The sequence below is a fragment of the Brachyistius frenatus genome, unplaced genomic scaffold, assembly GCF_029030835.1.
Source record: "Brachyistius frenatus isolate BFR_SWC_R1_liver_20210118 unplaced genomic scaffold, ASM2903083v1 Contig_51, whole genome shotgun sequence".
In the NCBI taxonomy this organism is placed as follows: Eukaryota; Metazoa; Chordata; class Actinopteri; family Embiotocidae; genus Brachyistius; species Brachyistius frenatus.
In genome coordinates this window covers 2229397-2252272 of record NW_027210650.1, presented here as the reverse complement: position 1 = coordinate 2252272, position 22876 = coordinate 2229397, and the positions used below count along the sequence as shown (strand labels likewise).

The following is a 22876-nucleotide window of genomic DNA, read 5'->3' as shown; positions in this document are numbered from 1 at the left end:
TCAATGGTTGGACTCTCCAACATTACTCATCTGGCCTCCTGAATGGAGTCTTATCTCGTCATGACAACAGCACAGCGAGAAAGTAATTGCCATGGCAACAGGTCACCTTGAGTTGAAGTAGTTTATCTTTACCTTAATTTGCTTCAGACGAGCGTTGCTCAAAATTTTACGCCATGTCATGAGTAACACTCGGTGAGGTCCACCAAACCCCGGCAGAAACCTTGTCAATCCAAGAAGTCTACAGAAAATCTGAAGTGAAATAACATCAGTGCCAGTTGGTGCAGTCTTTTTTTTCTGCGGCGTATTTGTGTCAGTCACCAGCTGACATGTGACCCAAACACCAGAAGGATATTCCTCCAGGATGCTGCAGCAGATGACTGACCTCCATATGACAAGATCAGAGGAGGCGGCTTTGATCAGCGACCAGATTGTCGTCTTCACCTGCTGTTCTGTCTTTTTCTTTCCCTTCTAACTCCTCTTTTTTCCATCCCCTTGCAACCTTAAAAGAAAAGTTCAACATTTTGGGAGGCGCAGCGCAGTCTGTATGGCACAAGTGAAACTGTAGCCAGCTGCCAGTTAGCTTAGCATAAAGAGGAAATGGTACGAAACAACTAGTATGACTTTGTCTAAAGCTGAGAAAATGCTTCGAACACAAAATCGAATCAATGTTTACATATTGCTGCCTTCAAATTCAACTTGTGCGCTCGTAGTCATGACGTGGAATTACGTGCGCACAGTATGGCGTTCAGGTGGTTGAGTCGTGTTGCCAGGTAACAGCAAAATGAACAGTGTCTAGAAGACATGGAGGCTAATAATTAAACAAGCTAACAGACCTATGATGTCATAATGACTGGAGGAAAACAATAAGACTGTTGGGACCACCAACATTTTCTTAGTTTTCCATCCAACAAAAAAATTAGTTCAGCTATTTCTGAAAACAACAGCAAACACGTCAATTTGAAAAATTTTAGCTTTCACAAAATGGCACTAATACCACAAGAAAATATTTTTTTTTTTTTTTTTAAAGACTCTTCTCATCAACATGTTAAACACTTCCCCCATTTGAATGCAGCAACAATCCAACACATAACCTCCCAAATGTTCTTTCTTCAGTTTTTGTTCAGCTAACCATCTGCTGGCTGTAGCTTCGTACTTAGCGTCCAGACATAAGAACGGTTCCCGTCTTCTCATCCAACTCTTGGCAAGATTAATCCTATTTCCCCAAAATGGTGGACTATTCCTTTAAGGTTTGCATTTCCCCATTAAAACACATTTTTTTGCTGCAAAGTACACCGATTTCAGAAAGATAACTCCACAAAGAAGACGCGCACATGCATGTTCATTCAAAAAGGCTCTTTAATCGGTCTAAGTGATTAATTACAGGGTGAGGGAGCCAGGTAATATAGATACTAGAATAGCTTTCAATTACCTCATTTAAATTTGATCATTAAACAGTTAGAGGAGATGGGAAGAAAAAGCAAGATGATGAGGGAATATAAAAGAGTTGAAAAGAGGGAGTGATGAAAATCTTTATATAGGCCAACGTAAAGAGTTAATACATGAATAACAAATGTTCCAGTAAATCAGCAACAGTTTTACAAAAAGAAAAACTCAGAATGTGCCAGAGGTGTGTTTAGAAAAAGAGACTATAAATTTCTATCATATGCAGAATATATGAATATGACACTAACCATCCTCGAATAACACATATCTCTATATCGATATAGTACTTAGAATACAGAATTTATTTAATGTGAGGCCATGTGTGATGTTGTGCTGTACTGTAGCCTCACAGTGAGACCCAGTGAGGAACAAGAGTCCATGGTTTAAGACACCTAGTGCTGGTCAACGCTGTCCCAATACTGTCATCCTTTTGCAGATTGTGTTCATATGGACTGCTTTCGTAAAGACACCGCTTCCTCTTAATTCATCCCGAAATGAAGACATGAAGGGCTTAGCTCCAAAACATTATAAATATTTAAAGAAGTTACCTGAAATTCATTAACAGATGTCCCAAATGATTATTTCATTCTAGAAAACTGCTCCTCTTCTGTGTCCGGAGTCGGAAGTGTTTTAATATCGAATGTCTCATGTTGGAATTAAACTCTTCATGTCTGCGTTGTAGCCGTCTTCAAGTATCTTGCTACAGTGGCTGCTTTAGTTTTTGGTGGTTGTATATGAAAAGAAACAATCTCTTATTCCTCCACCGTTTCCCCCCAGCTGTAAACGGTTCATATACTAGACGACACCCACGACTGAATCCCAACCATCCACAATAGAATATACACAACACACGCACAGCATGAAAACTCTGGTTATAGTTTAACCATGCGCCAACACCATGGACTGTTGTAAATTTTAGTGCATGTTAAAGCACAGAAAACACACAAGCGTTGTTCATAGGAAAGCAGCAAGTGAGTTAAACTTGCCAACTCCAGCTTTCCACAGCTTTCTCAAGGTTAAATTGGTAACAGTGCAGTCTTCTTACAATAATGTTCATCACGTCGGTCCTTAAATTGGGAGACCCAAACTTATATTCTTTACCACACACTTTGATCACACAGAAAAATCAACAGTTACTTCAAATCATGACTTTACCCCTCTACATGAATCTAATCAATAAACTCCCACCACAGTGGTAATGTTTTAGAGTCTTGTCTTGTGTATCTCCACAATTTCCATCTCATGAGGTCCTTATGGTTTCTTGTCAGACTTCAGACTCTAGACTGGACACCCGTCGCCAGGGTCGAAGTACACAGGGGCTCCCCACAGGTTGTCCCCCTGGTCCTTGACCTGCCAGAGCCTCTGATCCAGTCTGGGACCCCTGATAGATTCCGTAGGCACCATACACGCTGTCCTGGTACAGAAGAGCCCGCTGGCCCCCACATCGGCCACCACTGCAAGCCAACAGTTGGCACACTGGGTTGGGGCTCAGGTGACCGCTGGAAGCCTGGCTGTGGTGCTGCAAGTCTACTGGGCTGTGGTAAAGGGGTAGCCCAGGGTAAGAGTTCAGGTAGTGCGCGTACTGTCTGCTGAGCAAACTCGTGGCTCTCCGCACCATACCCCGCCCTAACCCAGTCCCATGTCGAACTGCTTCTCCATACGTTGGGAGGTGGGTGGAGTGGGAGTAGCGCAGCCTCTGGCCCTTACGCCCGATGGGCTTCCTCTGGTCCTCCCTTATGTGGAGGTAGGCCTGGTTCCTTGGGAGGCACAGGTTGTTTCGAAGATGGGCCGGGTTGTAGGCCTTGGCAGGTGTGGTCGGAGTAAGAATACATGGGAACAGGTCTGGCAGGGTTGAAGGTGATTGGCTGGACAGAGAAGACTGGGATTCATCGAACTGGTGGATCTGCTCGCTACCCCAAGTTGCTTTAAGAAAAGAGGGGCGGCGGTGCCTGCGTCTCCCTCTCACCACAAGGTCCTCCGGGGGCCAAGAGCTGTAGTTTTCTACTGGAGGATTCATCACCTCCCCTGAGTAAATGTTGTCAACACTCGGGGAGGAGATGTGGTTGTCTTGGAGGTGGTTGGCTTTGAGCTGACTCAGACACACAGAACTTTTGTCACTCTTTTCCAGGTCCCCGTATATTCTCCTTTCTATATCCCCATCATCACCCTGAAAACTCTTGGATCTCCTTTTCCTTCGCGAAAAGCCCTGGTTTTGGGGCGAGGAGACTGGGTGAGAGGCGTAGATGTCAGGCAGCTGGAGATCAGTGTAGGGGATAAAGGGCGAGTGAGGATGGGTGTCTACATAGAGTCTCCCCGTGGTCTGGTAGTGGTGTGGGTGCTGATGAGGCAGCGGCTCTCCAATAGCCAGGTGGGGACTGCTGAGGCTGGACACGGGAAGTGGTCTGTCATATAGACATGAAGTAGAGCGAGTCGGAAGTGTGTAGCGCAGTGGTGTTGGCCTGGTCACACTCCTCTGCTGTTTCAGAGATGTAACAGCAGTCAGAGGTGGGCTTAGAGAGCGCTGAGGAAGAGAGCAGTGATTCTCCGTAACATAGGCGAACCCTCCCGGTACAGCCTCTGTGATAACTTGTGGAACACGAACAGGCAAGCTGCCACCGTGACGGCTCAACTGCTCTATGGTCTTGGTAGCGTTGTCCAGGGAGCTCTCAACATTGGCGGTGGACACCAGGTCCTTGGCAGTGCGAAGCATCTTCAGCATGTTCACTTGAGCATAATTGGAGGTCAGGTCAGGTTTGGCCAAACCAGATGAGCGCCCAGGTTCCTCTACTCCATTGAAACAACTGTAAATACCCTGATAGAAGAAAAAGACGGACAAAGACAAAAAAAAAAGATAAGACAATGAGAAGTGAGACAAAAGACAGGAAAAGTTGAGTAGAAAGAAAATTAACCAATCATTTTTAATCAAATCAATGGATAGCCACAAATTGTTCGACCTTGAATTGCCCTAGTGGTCCTATGGGGACTATTTCACAGACGGGATTTCAGCCAATTTGTGCATCTCTAAGTAATGACTCACCTCTTAACTAATAAATCCCCATTGGCAGTCAAATAAAAAAAAAAATTGATTTCATTAATATCTCATTTTATCACTGAGGCAAGTCTTAGTCATAAATTCATTATGCATTCTCCCGGGACTCAAAGAAAAACTGTTTAAGCTGAGAGAATTGCCCCAATAAACACACACGGACACACATGCCTAAAGTCCCTGACAGAACAAACCGTCTCTAACTGCCTGGACAAACAAAGAGCCAAATCCCATGACTGCTCTCTGCTTACAGTTGGCTGAGAGCTCCTGAAAGAGCCAAATTTAATTTGGTCCTTGGGGCTGCCCCACACGGATTAATGATCAGATAGTCATTTAGCCGTTAATCTGATAAAACCCAGATTCAGGCACAATGGTATAATTACACAGTAGAGGGGACTGGAGTCCATAGACATTTCCCTGGCTTCAGCCTGCGCCTTTTGCGCTCAATAACCACATTCCTAAACAACAGCATCAACAAAATGGGTACTGATTTGGGCAAATTGCGAATGAACATTAGGCAATCAAAGTTGAATGCTGGGTAAACACCAAAATTAGAGTTGCTTTTTTTCCTTTATGTCTATCTCCTCCCCTTTCATTCTTAATAAGAATGCTGTGCCATCTTAGCTAATATAATAACAAGGTCCCCCAATGATGCCATGTAATTACATGCAAATAGACATCCATTTGCATTCATTTATCATCCCATAAAAGCCACTTCATGTAAAACAGCATATTAAATGAAGAAAAAGCCAACCACCCAGTTAGAGTCAAAATAATAGACCAGCCAGTCTTTCAATCTCTTAAACAAGCTGTTATATAACTAATCCAATTACAGCTAGCCAATCAGTCACTAGTCAATGTGAAAAATCAGTGAAGCAGTTTCTCAACCCCACTTCTGTAAACCAATCAGCTATCAAACCAACCGAGGATGCACAAACAACTCAGGTCATTCCTAAAAACTGCTTAATGATCGATTTAAAAAAAAGAGCAAAATCTCACCCTGCTAATGGCCAACAGGAAGTCGAGTTTGTGCGACTTGTGGAGGGAGTGTCGTAGTTTCCAGTAGAGCAGGTGTTCCCAGGCAAAGACCAGCAGGCTGAGACCCATAGCCACCAGAAGCATGTAGAAGACACCTGCCATGTTGTCGATGTCCAACTTGCTGCTCATCACCTCGTTCTTCTCGTTCTGGCAGATTCCTGACAACCAGACTGTCTCCAAGCGCTGGGTGTCTCCTGATGGGACGAAGGTTTACGAGAGGCGAGGGGACAAAAGAGAGAAATATGAGCAGAGATAGAGTGCGAGATGACTTGACAGAGCGAAAAAGATAATAACATACCAACTGGAGCACAACTATTTCCCTGATTGTCTTGGATATGCTATACAGTACAGTCATAGAGTCTTTGGACAGTGATTCATTTTATTTGTTGATCATGCACACAATTTTCCAACTACCCCCACAATAGTACGACAGTATGTCTCCAGAGCTGACTGCAGTTCACCTTAACTTCAATGCTTTTTTTTGTAAACATGGGAACTTGGACTAACTGGATCAACTTGTTTGATGACCCTGAGGCAAAACTTTGCTGTTGGGCCCCTGTTGCATCCTATTTTCTGTGAGTAAAGTACGCACAGCACTCTATAAATGCCTTTTTATATATATATATATATATATATATATATATATATATATATATATATATATATATATATATATACATATATATGGAGGTATTTTGACAAAACACACCTTTACTTATTGAAAAAAGTACCATGTGAGCTGAATCAAAACTTGGGAAGAAAAAAAAAGGTGTTCAAGGTACATATTGATACAGAGTCTCACTACAAGACTGGGCCACAAAAATAATTCATGACATAGTTGATGTTATATCTTTGTAGTTAAATAATTGAAAATATTAGGGCACCTGACTGTCAGAGGCCTCGGGCAGTTGTCTGTTTTCCTTGGTCCCTAATCCAGTTTTGGAGGTTAATCTGTTCTTGTCAAACATGTGTTCAGATGGACTGATTTAGCCTTTCAAATGAATCTTGCTGCTGGACCTTAGAAGATCTTGGTTTTTTTTTTTGGTTTGTTTGTTTAGGATCCCTGTTCTGCTCCACTGTCCTAAAACTGGGGGACATTGTATAAAAGTTGTCAAAAGATACCCAATATGCGAGGCAGAAATTTGGATGAGTGTATATAAAATAAAACATCTGGAATATTCCAATTTGAGGCTGCTGCCATAAAAACGGTTATCATGAGGTGGAATATTTCACTCAGTGTAGATATCGCATAGCTTAAAGGAGAATAAGTGAAGTGGAAAAGGTGATTTTACGGGTATTATATAGTTATTATTCTGTTTCAAATCCAGCAGAACTTTGAGCCATAACTGTAAAAAATCTATTACTGTCCTCCCCGTTTCTTGCTGCAATATATAAAGGGATATGACTATTTTGTATTCTTTATTCTTTGGTGGCGTGCATGCATTACACTCTGTTGATGAAGCACCTTTTTAAATGTGAAGAATTTACAGTCCTGAAACACATTTCCATTAGCTATCATTACCACATAAGCTGCTCCTATGGGCCTCTGAACAGGTGGCCACCTCTTGAGCTGAGCTCTCCCTAGCAGCCTCCAGGGAGCACGGCCCGTTTTATCACCCGGTTACCGTATGTTGACCATAAACACACTATTTATTATATCATCACGGAAAGCTCAGAGTGAAGGCGAGTCTATGTGTGGGATGCTCTTAAGCCCTCAGAGGAAGGAGGATATTAACTCCACACCGACGGCCATCATGTCGAGTGTGTTTGTGTGTACGTGCAGGTAAGAAGGGTGTGTGTGTGTGTGTGTGCGCGTGTGTGTGTGTGTCTGTGTATATAACGGAGATAATCATATCCCTAACACTCCCTGCTGTTCTGCAGGATATTAACTCTTCCCTGTAAGCCCACTTCCCTGCTGATACAGCACACTGAAGTGGCCTGGCGCCAGTTTCATGGTTCACATACAGTTTGCCAGTGAGACAGAAATAAACACAAACCGATAAAGCTGAGGAAAATGTGACAGTGTTTGCGCAGGTACGAGTTTGCGTTTGAATGCGTGTGAGGTTTGGATCTGTGCCCACCATCTCCAAGGAACTGCAGCAGCGCCAGGTCGATAGGTCGTTTCCAGCGGGAGTCTTTCTCCAAAGCAATGCCGTATCCCGTGGTGGCGAACACTTTCCCACTACCAATGGTCACCAGTTTGCAGCCCTCGTCTTTGCCGGCCATGTAGTTCAAAACGGCGGCGTCGTAGATGAAGGCATCCAGCTTCCTGCATGAAAATAGCTCATCTTCATCTGAGAGAAGTTTAAGAAGTTCTTACATAAACACACCTCATTTGTTAAAGTTGTAGTTATCTTTTGTCTCTCTCACGGTTAGTGGTTTTGTGTGTTTTAGCTCTTTAAATGCAATTGCTGTGCACTTTGTGTTGCTGCTGACCACATTGAAAAGCACACTGTATATGTTTTTGGACTTTTCCCACCATCCAGGCTTTAGTTCATTTCTGAAACTGTCAGCTCGCAGAGACTTGAAAGTTGCTTGAGATTGGATATCCATCACAGTGAACCTTTACTCAGGGTTTTAGAAATGTTTCACCAAAGTTGCAAAGTGGCGATGCTAGTTGTGGGCAGAGATTTTTCTAGAGACTAAGTGATAATGTCAGCAGGCTATCACACTGACAATGGAAATGGGAATATTATATGTCATTCGTGTTGTCGGTATTTGGTCATAAACTGATTTGACTAGCGACCATGAATGTCTGAATGGCAAATTCAAAAGCAATCAGTCCAATAGCCATTGAGATATTTCGGTCTGGAACTGACTGACATTGCTATACCGAGAGCCATGCTGGTAACATGGCCAAAATTAAAGGTGAATAAATGTTCACCCTGATGTATTCACATTCCAGACATATTTCAGGTCGCTGGAAGTTCATTTTCCTTCCACAATGACACAAAAAAAAAATCCCTACAAAAATATTAAGATCACACAGTGTGTACTTTATGAATAAAATGGTTCTTTAAGTGCTTTGTGAAGATGTTTGACAGCACTCTTCTTTACAAATTAAGCTGCACCAGACATTACTTTACATCTAAAAATACACCCATCACATTGGCCTAATTCAGAAATAGATGTAAAAAAAACAACAACAAAGAACATCAGTTATCTGCTGTATCACCAAAATTATGATTATTATTACTGTGGCATCTTGTGTCTAACGTCATGATCAGTTAAATATAACTGCTTATTTAAATGTGCTATATAGTTCATATTTAAGCAAGACTGTACCCGGTTTTGAGGCTTTCTAGGGCTTCCTCCACCCCCTTCTGGTTGTATTTTACCATGTGCGTGTGCATGTCGGGGTAGTTGCTGCGGATGTTCCTCTCTGTGCTCCCATTTGGGACGGTCCCGAAGCGGAAAGGAGGGTAATGCTCCTGTGGTTTCTGGAACTGTAGGGAGAGAGAGGATGAGAGGAGAGGAGAGGGAAGGGGGAGGAAGAGACAAGATCGGAGAAATGAGGAATGGGAAACAATAGAGGGAAGTTAGAGAAGTTTGGTGAGAAGGAAGTAAGGAGAGAACAGAAGGAGAGGAGAGAGACTGAAGGGAGTTAGAGAAGAATATGGGGAGACGGGATGAAAGAGATGGGAGATGATGAGGGAAGAGGTGGAGACGGGAAGGCAGACAAAAAGAGGAAAAGGCCAAAGAGTGAGGGAAAATATTTTTAAAAAGTAGAGGGATATGGGAGGAGCGTAAGGAAAAGGAGGGCAGGAGGGAAAAAAGAGAAGAAGAGGGAGGATAGGCAGTATAAGTGAAGCGAGAGCAAGGAACAGAAGGGAAGTAAAAGGAAAGTGGCAAGAGGAGAATCGTAAAGAGAAGATGAAAGAAAGAGTATTGAGCACAACAAGGCGGACAGGAGAAAGGTGGATGAGAAGAAAGAGAAGAGAAGGATGTTAAAAAAAAAAAGAAAAGGGGAGAAAGAGACGAAACTAGGAGACAAAACGAAAGGAAATGGGAAAGAGGAGAAGAAGAGAGGAGAAGTGTAGAAAAGAGAGAAGGAGGTAAAAGGAGAGGAGACCGAAGCAGGAATAATTGTGAAAAGAGAAGAAAGAGGGCACCAGAATGAAGAAATGGGGTAGAGAGGAGTAAAGAGGATGAGGCACTACTCAGTTTAATGTAATCCATTTAAGAATCATTCCATGTCTTTTTTCAAAACTGATCTAATCAGCAGCTGAATTCAAAGCTGTATAAATGGACTGGAAGCTACTCGCTCACCTCAATTTGATTAAATCTGCTATCAAAGCAACATGCATGTGTTTGAATCATTTTCACCGTCCGCGGAAAATTCACATTAGACGAGGCGACTCGTACGACGCAGGGCCGAGCGCTCGGGCTCAATTAGACTGCAAACAGAAAAGATCTTTTCATCTCGGTTACAGCGTTGACCTTTTTGAGCTGAGCGCAAATGAATGAGCCAATCAAACCGTGAGCGTGGGAGTGGGTGTTTGTATGTGCGCTAATATATAACCGCTCTTCGGCTGCAACTGCAGCGGATTCAGTCGAGATGTATTTTTTTATAATCAGCTGTTTGAACAAAACAAACAAAAACAAAAAAAAACACATCACAGAGGATTAGAAATTACAGGATAGGTTCATTTTTTAAAGTCAAACCTGATATAATGCTCACATGGCTGTACAAAGACAGGATTATTAGTTGCTATGATTATTGCTCTTGTCAATAGTGGCAAATAAATTCCTTCTAAAAACAGTGACATAACTGCTTAATGAGAGAAGCGTAATAGAATGAAGTAATGCTGTGATTAATTGAAGTTAATATAAGGCTTCAGCAGTTTGAGTTAGATCAATTACGTGTCTATATTTCATAGTTTTGGTACATATTGAGAGACGGACAAAAAAATTGGGTTTTTTTTGTTTTGTTTTGTTTTTTCAATAGTGTTTCTGACAATAAGAAAAATCAAGAATAATACCAGCCTTATCCTTTATACCTGAGAGATGTGCATGTTGCCGGCCTGCGACCTTAAACCCGACTAATCCTTCGTCATGTAGGACCTCCGAATTAAAGGGCAGCTGACGTTGGGTTGTGCAGGCTAATTTATATCAGTGCCTTCATGCTGTGGGATATAATGCATCTGCATAAAATTAATATAGTCGGTTAATACAGACGTAGATCAATGAGGTGGCTCTGCTGATCCCTGCCTGCCAGTTGTGGTCGCTGTTAGAGGAATAAAATGCTCTTTTGTAAAGCTCCTCTGAGGCCTGAGGTTTTGTGTGTGTGTGTGTGTGTGTGTGTGTGTGTGTGTGTGTGTGTGTGTGTGTGTGTGTGTGTGTGTGTGTGTGTGTGTGTGTGTGTGTGTGTGTGTGTGTGTGTGTGTGTGTGTGTGTGTTTTTTTAAGTGGTAGGGGAAGTGCATGGGTGTTGTTCTCCTCTGTGGCTCGACTGTTTCTGTTTTAATCGTTTGACATTTGGTGATCTTGTTTTAACAGTATGAGGGGAGACGAGAGATGGAGACAGCACAGGGGGAATATTGATGGACAGACCAAAATACTGACAGGACAAGTGGAGACTCAGACACCATCTGTATTGACAGACGGCAGTAATTGATTAGTCATTCATGCCACTGGGCTCCCCGCTGATAGGGAAAAGGACAGAGACATTCGCAAGACAATCCTTTTACTTGACTCCATCTTGAAGGCTTTCTGCGAGTCCTTTTGTCTCTCCTTCCATTCATGGTTTATTAGTCAATGCGGAGTGATGAACAGTGGCAAGAGCTGGATTCAAACACAAAGGGACTCGGTTCGCTCCATATCTCCCTGCTCCACAAGCCCAGCCTGCTTTCAGTATGTCTGCGTGGACATGCTATAATTGTCCTGCCTCATCATCACTTCCGTGGTTATTATTCCAAGCGAAACTTTTTATTCTTACCTTCTTGTCGGAGAGGCCGGACACTGTGTCGATATATTGTTCCTGGATCATGAAAGCAGCCAGGTTGGCAGTGTAAGAAGCCAGAAAGATGACGGCAAAGAAGGCCCAGACCAGTACCATGATCTTACTGGTGGTTCCTTTGGGGTTCTCGATGGGTACAGAGTTGTTGAAGACAATTCCCCACAGCAGCCACACCGACTTCCCGATGGTGAACGTCGGACCGCCAGGGTCTGAGGAAACAGAGGGAGCAGATATTACTCTACTGTATTTAATCTTGACAAACAAAGTATGAATTCCTGTGGTTGCTCGATAGCTTTGTCAGTTCCGTGCAAACACCTGATGTCATATTTCTTGGCCGGAGAATCTTATTTTTATAGACTCTGTTTGTTCTGCAAAAAGATGACGGTTGAAATAAGTAGAAATCTCAGAGGAAGATATCTCAAGACTTTGGGACGTGCATGTCAAGATACCACCTGGGTTCAGACGGGAAATGGGCTTTTTCTTTTTGCCAGCGACGAATTGACTGTCAGCACGATGATGTTGGCTTTTAGACATTTTCGGCGTGTTCTCTCATCAAGCAAAATATATCTACTGTTCACTACGTAAGTATTCATGAGCCATCTCGTGCCCTTCTGCAAACTTTCGAACAACAGAACAATTTCACTGCCTCGGCCCGTTTCCATCGCTCTCTGCCACCGTTGCTCATGTGCAGCAACGGAGGGTGCCACCGCCATCAATCACACTTCGATTAGCGCAGCGACGAATGCTAATTAAAACAGGAAAATGACCTTTCGGACCCGGAGACGAGGCACGCTCTGTCAGTGCTGCATTGTGGGATTGATTAGCCCTCTCCCCAAAATCTGGTCGAGGAACTCTCAAACGTCGCAGGACATTCAGACGCGGCTGGACGTAGCGGCGCGTAGGCAGGCTTACAGTAAAATACTTGGAAGGATGCAAATTCAGTAGCTTCGAGGTATCTTTGTGGATATTTTTTAGAAGAGGTAAATATAAATGGCTAAATGTAATCCATTCAGTCATATTACACTTTGAAAACAGGAGAGTTTGCAAGTCTGTGAGATTAAAGGCATTCAAATCTGTGGGATAAATATGGACTTTACTGGCAGGTTTTTGGCGCCATGCCTCTGCTTTAATAATACTGTAGTAATTATTTACTTCTTCATCATCCGCTGTACGCGAGGGGGATCACTTCGACCACTGAAAGCCAAAGAAGGAAGTGTAAAAACTCACCTTTGGCGCTCACCAGACTGCGGTTATAGCCAACCGGGCTGCAGTATTCGAAAACAAACACCGTCACGGCCACCACGGTCAGGCACATCACAAACATCATGACCCAAACTGCTGGGCTGTAGGGCTCTGGATGAGGGAGGAGAAAGGGAAGGAACAAACGTTGATTGAACCAAGTCTCTTTTGTACTTCCTGCTTCTGAACCTCAGCCAGTGATGGGGGGAAGGGGGGGTCACCATGTGTGGTTGGAGGATAGCAGACAGACAGAACGAAAGAACTGACTGATGTGAAAATGAAAAGAGGGGAAAAATAACACTGTTTAGGATTTTGTGCTGAATTTTGTTGTTTAGGGGTTTGGAGAAGGGATTTAGGTGTGTGCGTGGTGCATAAGGGGATTTAGTTGTAGGCTACAGTTATTGGTGGGATAAAAGCTTAATGGGAAGTTTCCCGAAGCGTCTGCAGAGACAGAACTCGTTTAAGTAGGCCATCCTGGAAGAAAGCGGCATCAACATTGCAAACGTGTGCATCGACACTGCGGGATAACAGATGCTGTGATGAGTTTGAACCAAAGGAATCAAATCAAACGGTTGTCGAGGACCTTTGTTGCGTTTCTCACCGAGAAAGGCAGACGGGGAAACGGTCCCGTTGCTGCGCGCCACCATGACGCTGATGCCGGTCTCCACAAACGGCACGGAGAAGTCGATGATTTCGGAGCGCTCCTCGTTGATGGTGAGAGAGCCGATGGCCATGTCAGCTCGTCTATACACAACCTGAGAGAAGAAACGCAGAAACAGAGCGTGAAATAAACCAGCGAGACACCGAAAGCGGTCACAAATGTTTTCCTATTTATTCTGCTGTTTTTTTTCAGTTCCTGATCTGACTGATATCGCAAAAAGAAAAAAAAAAAAAAAACTTCCTTTGCTTCAGAGAGAGCAAATTCTGAATTTCATGAGCAAATCCCTTTTCAACAGCGAGGCCACCGGCAGCAAACATTTTGGGCTCTACAGTACGACACGACTCTAATAATGGCTGTTTGCAGAGATGAGTGAGAAATACTTGTCCCGTCATTATTTGAGCATCGAGGAAGACCGCATGCTGCATCTCAAGAGTGCTCATATCCACGGTAGCTTTACTGGAAAATACAGAGAAGTTTTTCTTTTATATAAATGTTGTACACAAATGTTGTACACAAACACACACACACACAAACACAATTATCCAGCCACAGATTCAAAGCAGAGTGCCTTCAGGCTCAGAAACACAAGCAAGAAGGCTCTCTTGAGGAACACCTGTTCAGGGTGTTTCGCTTTCAGATGTGACTGTGTTTGATGTGGCTTGGCGTGTGTGCGTGTGTGCGTGTGCGTGTGTGTGTGTGTGTGTGTGTGTGTGTGTGTGTGTCTGTGGTGGTGGTGGTGGAGGTGGAGGGGAAGTGTGTTTGCTCCATATGTATATGCATGACCTCACCACTGACCTACATAAAAACCATCAAAGAAACTCTCCCGACCATGTAATGCCGTCACAATGTGCATCACTGCTAAAAACGGCACTGGTACTCAAGTACTGTCTTCACGTACAGCCATGAGCTCATTTCTCCTCCATTTATTTGGCAGAAGTTTTTATGATATCACTTTTTTTTTTTTTTTTAGTTTAGCAAAATTTAGGCTGATAAATGTGACCATTCAATGAAAACCTATTTTGAGTCAAAATTCTGACTTTACAGTCATGTTTCACCTCCACACTTCGACTAGTATAAATGTACAAAACTACCCCAAACTGGCTTTCGCATTTCATCCTTCTCCCTCTTTATGGGACTTCTACTGAAGAATCTGCTGTCAACTGTTTTGTTGTTTACCAAAGACTTGTGTGTCATCACTTATATTTACTTCATTCCTTAAAGTCATTTAAAATGTTAGAACTGAATATTGCTATATTGAAAATTGTTCAAAAGATAGTATTTAATATGAAAGGAGTTGCTTGTGGGTAAGAACCCACAGAGAATTACAACCCGGCTCTGTACTTCTTCTCAGCTCTATTTTACTGTCTTTTACAACATTGTTTTGGTTTAACTTTTGTTCCTGTCTCTTCTCTCTCATCATCATATTTTTACTTCCTATTGTTGTACTTTTTAGAGTCCAGATGTGTGCCATGATGCTAAATTCAGATTGTTCTTTTTTTCTCATGACCTCAACGAGATTATCATTATTACTGTATGCACCGTTACCTAAAACTATGGCTTAACATTTCGTGCTGTTTTTGTGTGTAATATTAACACGCTACACATGAAGAGCTTACCTTTAAAATAATTAGGGTGTGCTTTAGCCCGAGGCTACGTTTATTCGGTTAGATCTGAGGGTGAACATTTTAAAACACTTTGTTCTAAGAACTGTCTGTAAATTCAATAACCTGGCTGCTGCATTCAGGAATTTATTGTTCTTTTAAACAACGCAGCCGTGAGTCTCACCTCCCCAATCATTCCGTTCCAAGTCCCGCGGACCAGCTTGCCGTGTTTCCCGTTGGTGACCAGGTAAAGGTCGTAGGAGAACTTGATGGTCTTGGACAGCTTCTTGAGGATGTCTATGCAGAAGCCCTTGCAGCACAGTTTGGTGTAGGTCTCCGAGTGGCCGATAATACTGCGAGAAGGGTGACAAAAAGCACCGTCACGCATATACCGTAAGTACAGTTTTGTTTCAACATGATCAAAGACTCTCCCTGCGAGCTGGGACAGTTGCTATCTTTAGCTTTCAGAGACTAAAGCTGCTGTTTTTACTTTTTTTTTTCAACGAGTGAGTGCTAAATAGTCGCCGGCTCTCACGCTGACAGCGGCCATCGTCTACGGCAGCAAAGTGAAGGGCAGGCGATTGTTGGTTCATTAGCTAAAATCAATGTCGGTTAACAAGGTGTCTCTCAGAGAGACGGAGCAGACACCCAAAAATGGCAAACGCGCACAAATACACTTCCACACAGTGTGACGGAGCCCACAGTGAATGGCTGAGTGACTGTGATGGCCTCTAATCAAAGCACATTAAGGCGTGTGGGACACTCTCACTTCCTCTGTGTGGCCTTGCTACTTAATGGGGTGTAGAAGAAGAGAACAGAAGGACAGAAAGTTTAGAAAAAATACCAGAATAAAAAATAATGGCGAACCTCGACAAGCGACAGCGGACAGTGAACGTTAAAAGCGGACAGATTGGAAATGAAGCCGACACATTTCCTGTGGAAAAAAAAAAAAACCAAAACAAAACCTTATTTTTTCACTTTTTCATCTATCCAGCTGCCAAAGTGGAGGCCTAAAATGTACAAAGGCTGAGTCACGCTGTGTGTGTGTGTGTGTGTGTGTGTGTGTGTGTGTGTGTGTGTGTGTGTGTGTGTGTGTGTGTGTGTGTGTGTGTGCGTGCGCGTGTGACTGACTGATAACCTCAGCATGTCAATGAGTCAGCATAAGAGCTGAGGAACGATAAAGCGAGCATGCGAGTGAATAAATGAGCAAAAGATTGAATGAAATAAAGTCAAGCGAGTAATTAACATTCGAGCTGATTATTTTCAAAATTGTAAGAGTTCATTTTAGAAACATTTTAAGTGCGTTTGGAGGGCTTGCTTCTTTCACGGGAGTCTAGCTCGGATAAACGCAGTGTTAATTAATTGCTGCAGAAGCCGGCCACCTGTCGTCATTATACACACTCTGCTAACAATTCACCAGCGCGCGCACACACACACACACACACACACACAAACAAACACGCCTGAAACTGGGCCATCTATCGCCCGCCTCACACACAAACACATGTGCATATACAGTAAAGTGTCCTCCGAGGATTAGCAGCAGTTGTGTTCTGCTGTGTGGACTCCACAAAATGCCCAGAAACTAGTGCAGCATGGAGGGAGGTGGGGAAGTGGGGGGAGGGGGAGGCGGGGGAGGGAAAGAGGCAGTCGGACCAGAGAGAGGAAAATTTGGAGCTGAACGACAGACAGAAAACACACTGCGAACAACCAGACGAGCCCTGACGGGGCAGCGACTTCAGTTTGGAAGGAAAGGAGGGCAAGAACAAAGGAGGACAGATGGAGGAGGAAGGAGGAGGGTATTTGAAATAACCACCACTGTCAATCTTGTAGGAATGATGAGGAAAAACCCTGCAAGGTTAATGCCCGACAGTAATTGTACTACGGCGCATTCGTTGCGATTGTCAATTCAAAATATCAACATTTCCATCACCTCATCAAACTTTTAATCTGTCGAACGTCACCTGATTTAACGGATCACTTGTTTAGGTTCTTGATAGTCCAGAAAACCAACCTAACCAACAGTCCCAAAGCCAGAGGCACACTAAATGGCCTTAAGTATGTAGACACTCAAACATTGCACCGACATGACATTGTTCAGCATTTCATTCTAAAGTTGTGGCCATTTAATTTGCTGTTGTTTGAAAACCGGACTGAAGCTATAACTTTGAGATTCTTGTTGCACAAGTAAAACAACCTCATTTAAAATCCCTCTGATGTTTGTAACAACGCTTGAAACTAAAAATCCATCATTGGAACAGTCAGTCTCAACAGTATCATGAGCCAAATATATTATTAGAAGTTATTTAATAAATAACGCAACATTTTTTTTTTTCCTGATTTGGCAGCCTTTTAACGATCACTATTTCTCCACAAGCTTGTTGGCTAAACATCACAGCATGAACTGTAATGGACGTAGTCTCTACATTTGAAAGTGTAGAAGTGCCTTAAAGTGTAATGACCACTAAGGGCCACAAGGGGCTAAAAAAAAGCCCAAAATATCCTCTGGCTCCAATAGAGTCCCATTTAACAGTCAACTCCTCTCATGAAATACAAAGTCGATACATGTCTTTTACCCGAAGTCTTTATGGTGTCATCAGAGGTATGTTCAGGGGCGTCTCAGGTTTGATTGACATATTTGGGGTGCCGTCAGGTTTTCGTTACAGGTGGATATATTTTAATAGTTCCCGCCTCTATCTCCACCTCACCCTCCACCCTTCGCCTGCAGCTCGATGTTATGAAAAGCACCACCCTTTCAAATTGAAGGGATTTTAATACCTTAAGTATGTGACGGATGAAATCCTGGCTGTCTGAGTCCCAGACTGTTTGTGGTGCCATGTAGTTCAAAAGTGCAAGTACTTTGCAATGACTGCTTATTTTGCTTACGATAAGTCTTCCAGCATTTATAAAAAATAAAAACAAAAAAAACATGGACATGTTAACAAGGTTAAAAACCTGATTATCATTTGGAGGGGGGCCTGTAATCAGGTAGACTCGGCTTTCTGCCAAAAGAAGCTATCAGCTGTCCGAAGAAAAGAGGTTTTTAATGAGCTAGACAAAAAAGTTTTAATCACACTAAACATCTGCTCAGCAGGGAAGCTGCTGCGACCACACAGCAAGATTAACTGGTTTATATAGCAGCAGTCCTCTTCTCCCCGTCTCGTCCTGCTACTTGTTTTTTTGGTCACCGTCCAAATGGGACACGCCAGCCGGAGAGAAATAGCCAAAGAGAAGCAGAAAGAGCGTACGATGGAACAACACCGTGCGATGCTATGACAGATGTCTCCATGTTGGACAGATAAATCTCCTTTACCGGCAATCAATGTGCCATTGTGCCCAACAGCAGCCGCTACGTATCTCTTTCTGCAATTAATGTGCCAGCAGCGGTCAGCGCACACACGCACGTGGAGTCACTGAAGGCACCACGGATACGGTATCTATAGGCTGAACTGTTTTGTTTTCTCTCCGTCAGGTGATTAAAAAGGTGGTCCATCCTCTCCAACGAACTTCTAGTTCGGTCCGTAACGACTCATTCTGCATCCAGCAGGTTGTTAAAGTGAATAAAATAATGACACATGATCGCTTTCTTAACCAAGAGTTTAGATGAGAAGACGGACACCACTCCTACGTCTGCTACAACCAGCAGCTGGCAAGCTTCGTTTAGCATAATGAGTGGAAACGAGCGCAAAAGTCCGACACGTAATTCGATTCAATTTTCGATTCAATTAAATTTGATTTCTATAGCGCCAAATCACTACACAGGTTATTTCATGGCACTTAATGCATTAACGTCCTCAGAGCAGAACTTATTCCTTAAAACAGTATTGTACAGAGAAACCCGACAATTCAAAAATTCCCACATAAGCTGGGAGGGAAAAACTCCACCTGTAAAACTGTTGTCTTGTCTTGTTTAGCATTTCAGATTTTATACAAGATATAAAGTGTTTTATACAAAATGAAAATTGAGGCACCTTCCCTTCGTTTCAATTTCAGAATGAAGCAAAACTGAAGCATCTACTAAACTGCATATTAATCATCCCTCTAAGGTTGTTTTTTATATATATATATATATATATATATATATATTTACACCATCTCTACAGTATGTGAAACTGAAACACAAGTGTGTCGGTAAAATACACACTCATTTCATACTCGAGCAATCAGAGCTGGCTGTACAATTGGTCTGTTTTCTACAACTGGGTCAGCTCTCTGCTGCAGGTAAACAACGCAGAAGTATGACTACACAGAAACATGATCAATAACGGGCGGTGAGAATGAAGTTAGGGAATCAAGCTCCAGAGAGCGGAGAAGAGCTGCCGTACAGTAGGTGGAAGTACAAGTGAAGGACGACAACAACAACAAAAAACTACAGAGTAAACAAACATGGCCTTTAAATGCACGATCCAACCTGTGCGGTGACATGTGGTGGGTGTAACACGTTAGCTGTCAGTTGACACGCGTGCAGCATGAGGTCTGACTTGCAGTCCCACCAGAGCTGTTGTTCGTTATAAAAAGGTGCAGGAACAGGCAGCAAATGTTAAGCGATGTCTGCTCTCACAGTATTTCCTGCTGCTCTTTGCATGCTGAACAAGATGCTCACAATCACACGTGATTAATAGGTCCTTGGAAGCAGCGCTTCTCTTCCTGTGTCGCTGCGTCTACCCGAAAATAGCAGAAGACGCATCTAAAAATAATTACCGCTCAATCATTTCATTGGACTGACCTGCCAGATCTGAGTCAACAGGGAAATTTGCGTACAACCGGACTCTGTTTGAATACCCATCCCGGCACTTTGCAAAGAGACAAAGTGGCAGCCCGCGGTGACGTCACCCGCTGGTTTGTGAACAGCTGTTTTAAAGCCTTGAGTCGGGCATTTTGGCCGTCGCTATCTTGTTTTTTGTTTTTTTGGAGCCAGACGTGACCATTTTTGGACGAGCCGGGGATCAGCGAGGGCCGGATCAGACCGAGAACCCGAGGACAGCGTGCCTATGTTTGACATGTTCCTCTGGCATGTTAATCAAACCAGGCAGGCCTCCAAACATACCTCTCGTTGAGGCCTAACATCTTATTAATCCTGGAAATATTTTCAGAAGGGCCACCAGACAACTGATCAGAACGAGTGAATTTAACTAAGGACACCATAATAATGTGGAAATGAGTCTTCCTTATTTCTAAAAACCAAACCTGGAAGTTCTGGTTTCCATTTGTAGTTTTCCTCATCTAAATCGTTCAGTTTGCTTTCGCACATAGAGGAAGTGAGGTTAGTAAATCAGTGTTTTAGTCACATTTTAAATTCACATTTTTAAAATAAAAAAAACATGCATTGTTGATTTTAGCAGGATATTATAGCGACTCCTGAAATGTAGCTGACCTTTAATTATATTTGTGTTTTATCAGGTAAACTGTGATTTCAGGGCCGTCTAAGGCAGACAAACACGGATTTTATATGAGAATAATGTTTTCCAGTCGTGGTTGTAAATACGTATTTCACAGAGTGCTTCTGTTGTCAAACTGGAAACTGATAAGTGTTTGATGTTGGTTTTACTGCAGAGCTGCAATTAAGTTTATGACAGACTTGTACTTGTATTGTTTGTGGTTGTTTGAACATAATGAAGATGTTGTGTATTCTTGATGAGCACCAGTTGTAGGTAGTCGGACGTAATAGCTGTTTAATGGCTGTTTTCTGCCATGCTACGATCTGTGTTTGACACCGGAGGTGTGTTTTTAAAGTGCTTCGACATTCAGCACACACAATTACTCTGTGTTTAATGAAGTGTGGAGGTTTGAGGTGTCTGCTCAGAACAAAACTGGGGCAGAGGAACAGGGGAGGGAGGGTGCAGATGTCTGGGTGTACGACTGAGAGTTACTGGAAATGTTTTGATACCCGTGCTGATATGATGCCAATGTTATGGTAGCCATACCAGAATGATCCTTTATTATTAGAAATATGACCTATTTTTACAAACCTTTTTTTATATATACAGCGATAGAAGCCTCCAAAAAGTCCTCCAATGTTAACTGCTGTCTAAAGATAGGTAGCCGAATCAATAATTGACATTGATGATGATATTTTTGATTGAAATCGGAAATGTTCTGCTCAAAGAATAAACAACTGGTATATTCAGATTAGGAGCTTGGAGAGTAAGTGGACCTTGATTTGAAGTTTTTCTTTTCAGCTGCTGTTTCTAAGGTCAAAAATTAGTTGTTTTTTTTAAACTGAACTTTGAAGTCAGTGTGGATGAGAAGTCCTAAAACGTGCTGGAAAGCTTTAACACAAAGCTCCACTTAAAGGAAATTGAGCAAACTGAATGGGCTGACGAGGACAGCGTGTTATACGACGGCTAAAAGCTCTCGGAGAAGTGAGTAAAATCAATGAGCGATTTTTGCGCTGTCGAAACTAAAACTGACACTTGTGAGAGAAACATGGTGAAATGTTTCGCTCATCGGTTTAACATGATGGTCCAAAATGTCTGGCAATGAGACTGTTGCTGCAACCCATGTTTACACACCAACCAGACCATTCATCTCAGGTTTGCTTTGCAAAATCAGCATTTCATGTTTCCCCATTCTCTTTTGAGGTTTTTCAAAGCGTAGAAATGCCAGCAGCAAAGTTAAAACCCTGTTTATTGTTTTGCTACATTTTCAAAGCATGAAAGTGGCACGCATCGATATATTTTTTTTCTACTTACATCCATGGGAACAATTCATCATTACCGGGGTTCAAATATCAGTGACCGTGTGTTTGTATGTGTGAGTTACATATGTAGGCTTAAGGCGGGTTTCAGCAGCCTCCCAGAAGAGGCTCAGTGTTCAGCTTCGCCAAAAATACGTGCTCGTCTATTTTTGACAGATAGCATCGAGCTGCCCAGAGCAGATCAGCCCGGCAGGAAGTCGCACAGAGGAACAGCATAGAGCATCTGGTCCATTTTCAAAATAAAACCCCCTTGTGCAAAATCCCAATCGTAATTCACATCGCTACACCAACAGCTATGCCCAGGTCTATCTGTTAGGACAGGAAAACAGCCTAACAGGCACTGTATGTGAAATAGTTAAGAAATAACGATGAGGATTCATGGTTTTTTTTTTAAACTAAAACAAAGCAAACTGTACAGGAAAAAGCAAGAAGGAAGAAGAAGAAGAAGAAGAAGAAGAAGAAGAAGTGTTGGCGTTGTTGCGTGTACCTCTCTGTGTAGTTGGACTGACGCCTGCAGGGCACCGTGTTGCGGACACAGGTACCGGTGTCCGGGTCCACGTTCTCCACAATGACGAAGGGACGCTCCTCCAGCGTGGCCACAGTCAGGTGACGGTCGTCGGACACTTGCTCCAGGAAGCTGCCGTATCGAGGCCAGATGGGGTAACGGACCTGAAGGATGCCCCGAGCGAACGTCCCCACCTGAGCACGGAGACAAGGAGCTCATTGGTATTATGTGTGTGTTTAAACCGGAGCCACGACCTTCATGTCAAACCGGTCTCTCTTCACCTGTCCTGCTACTCCCCACTTCACAGAATTTTTTTTTTTTTTTTAATTCATTTTTAAAGAAAGATTTGCATGTCCTGACCTGGAGGAAGACGATTAGAAGATGAAAGGAGCGTAGAGTTCATTAATGCATACTAAGGAGACTTAAAAGTCTTGAAGCAAGACATCTTTTTTTGGGGGGGGGACAGAAACTAAAACAAAGAGCAAACCAACTGCATCACATTAATAATAGATCCCAGCATGTGTTGCCCTCAATCTGTGTTCACTTTGTTGACTGATTATTGAATTATTAATTTTCTTTTTTCAACTAATAAACAAATCAAAATGTCACTATTCATAAATGGGAACTGTTCAAGTGATTACCGCTATTTATTATGTGTTTAAAATATTTGCTGCGTTTTGAAAGCCAT

General features: G+C 42.9%; 1 protein-coding gene across 2 annotated transcripts in view; it reads right to left on the bottom strand.

Annotated features, from left to right (window-relative positions):
• Positions 1-1342: 1342 nt before the first annotated feature.
• The window catches only part of LOC138624435 (glutamate receptor ionotropic, NMDA 2C-like), a 49856-nt gene continuing 28322 nt past the window's right edge, over positions 1343-22876 (bottom strand). For both annotated transcript variants that reach the window (XM_069704652.1, XM_069704654.1), the window contains 9 exons: positions 22171-22382; positions 15171-15339; positions 13326-13479; positions 12713-12838; positions 11465-11694; positions 8813-8973; positions 7609-7796; positions 5489-5721; positions 1343-4255 (listed from right to left, as the gene is read on the bottom strand). In XM_069704652.1, the coding sequence (XP_069560753.1) occupies positions 2708-4255; positions 5489-5721; positions 7609-7796; positions 8813-8973; positions 11465-11694; positions 12713-12838; positions 13326-13479; positions 15171-15339; positions 22171-22382 (3021 nt within the window). In that variant the 3' untranslated portion in view covers positions 1343-2707. The remainder of the gene's footprint in view (positions 4256-5488; positions 5722-7608; positions 7797-8812; positions 8974-11464; positions 11695-12712; positions 12839-13325; positions 13480-15170; positions 15340-22170; positions 22383-22876) is intronic.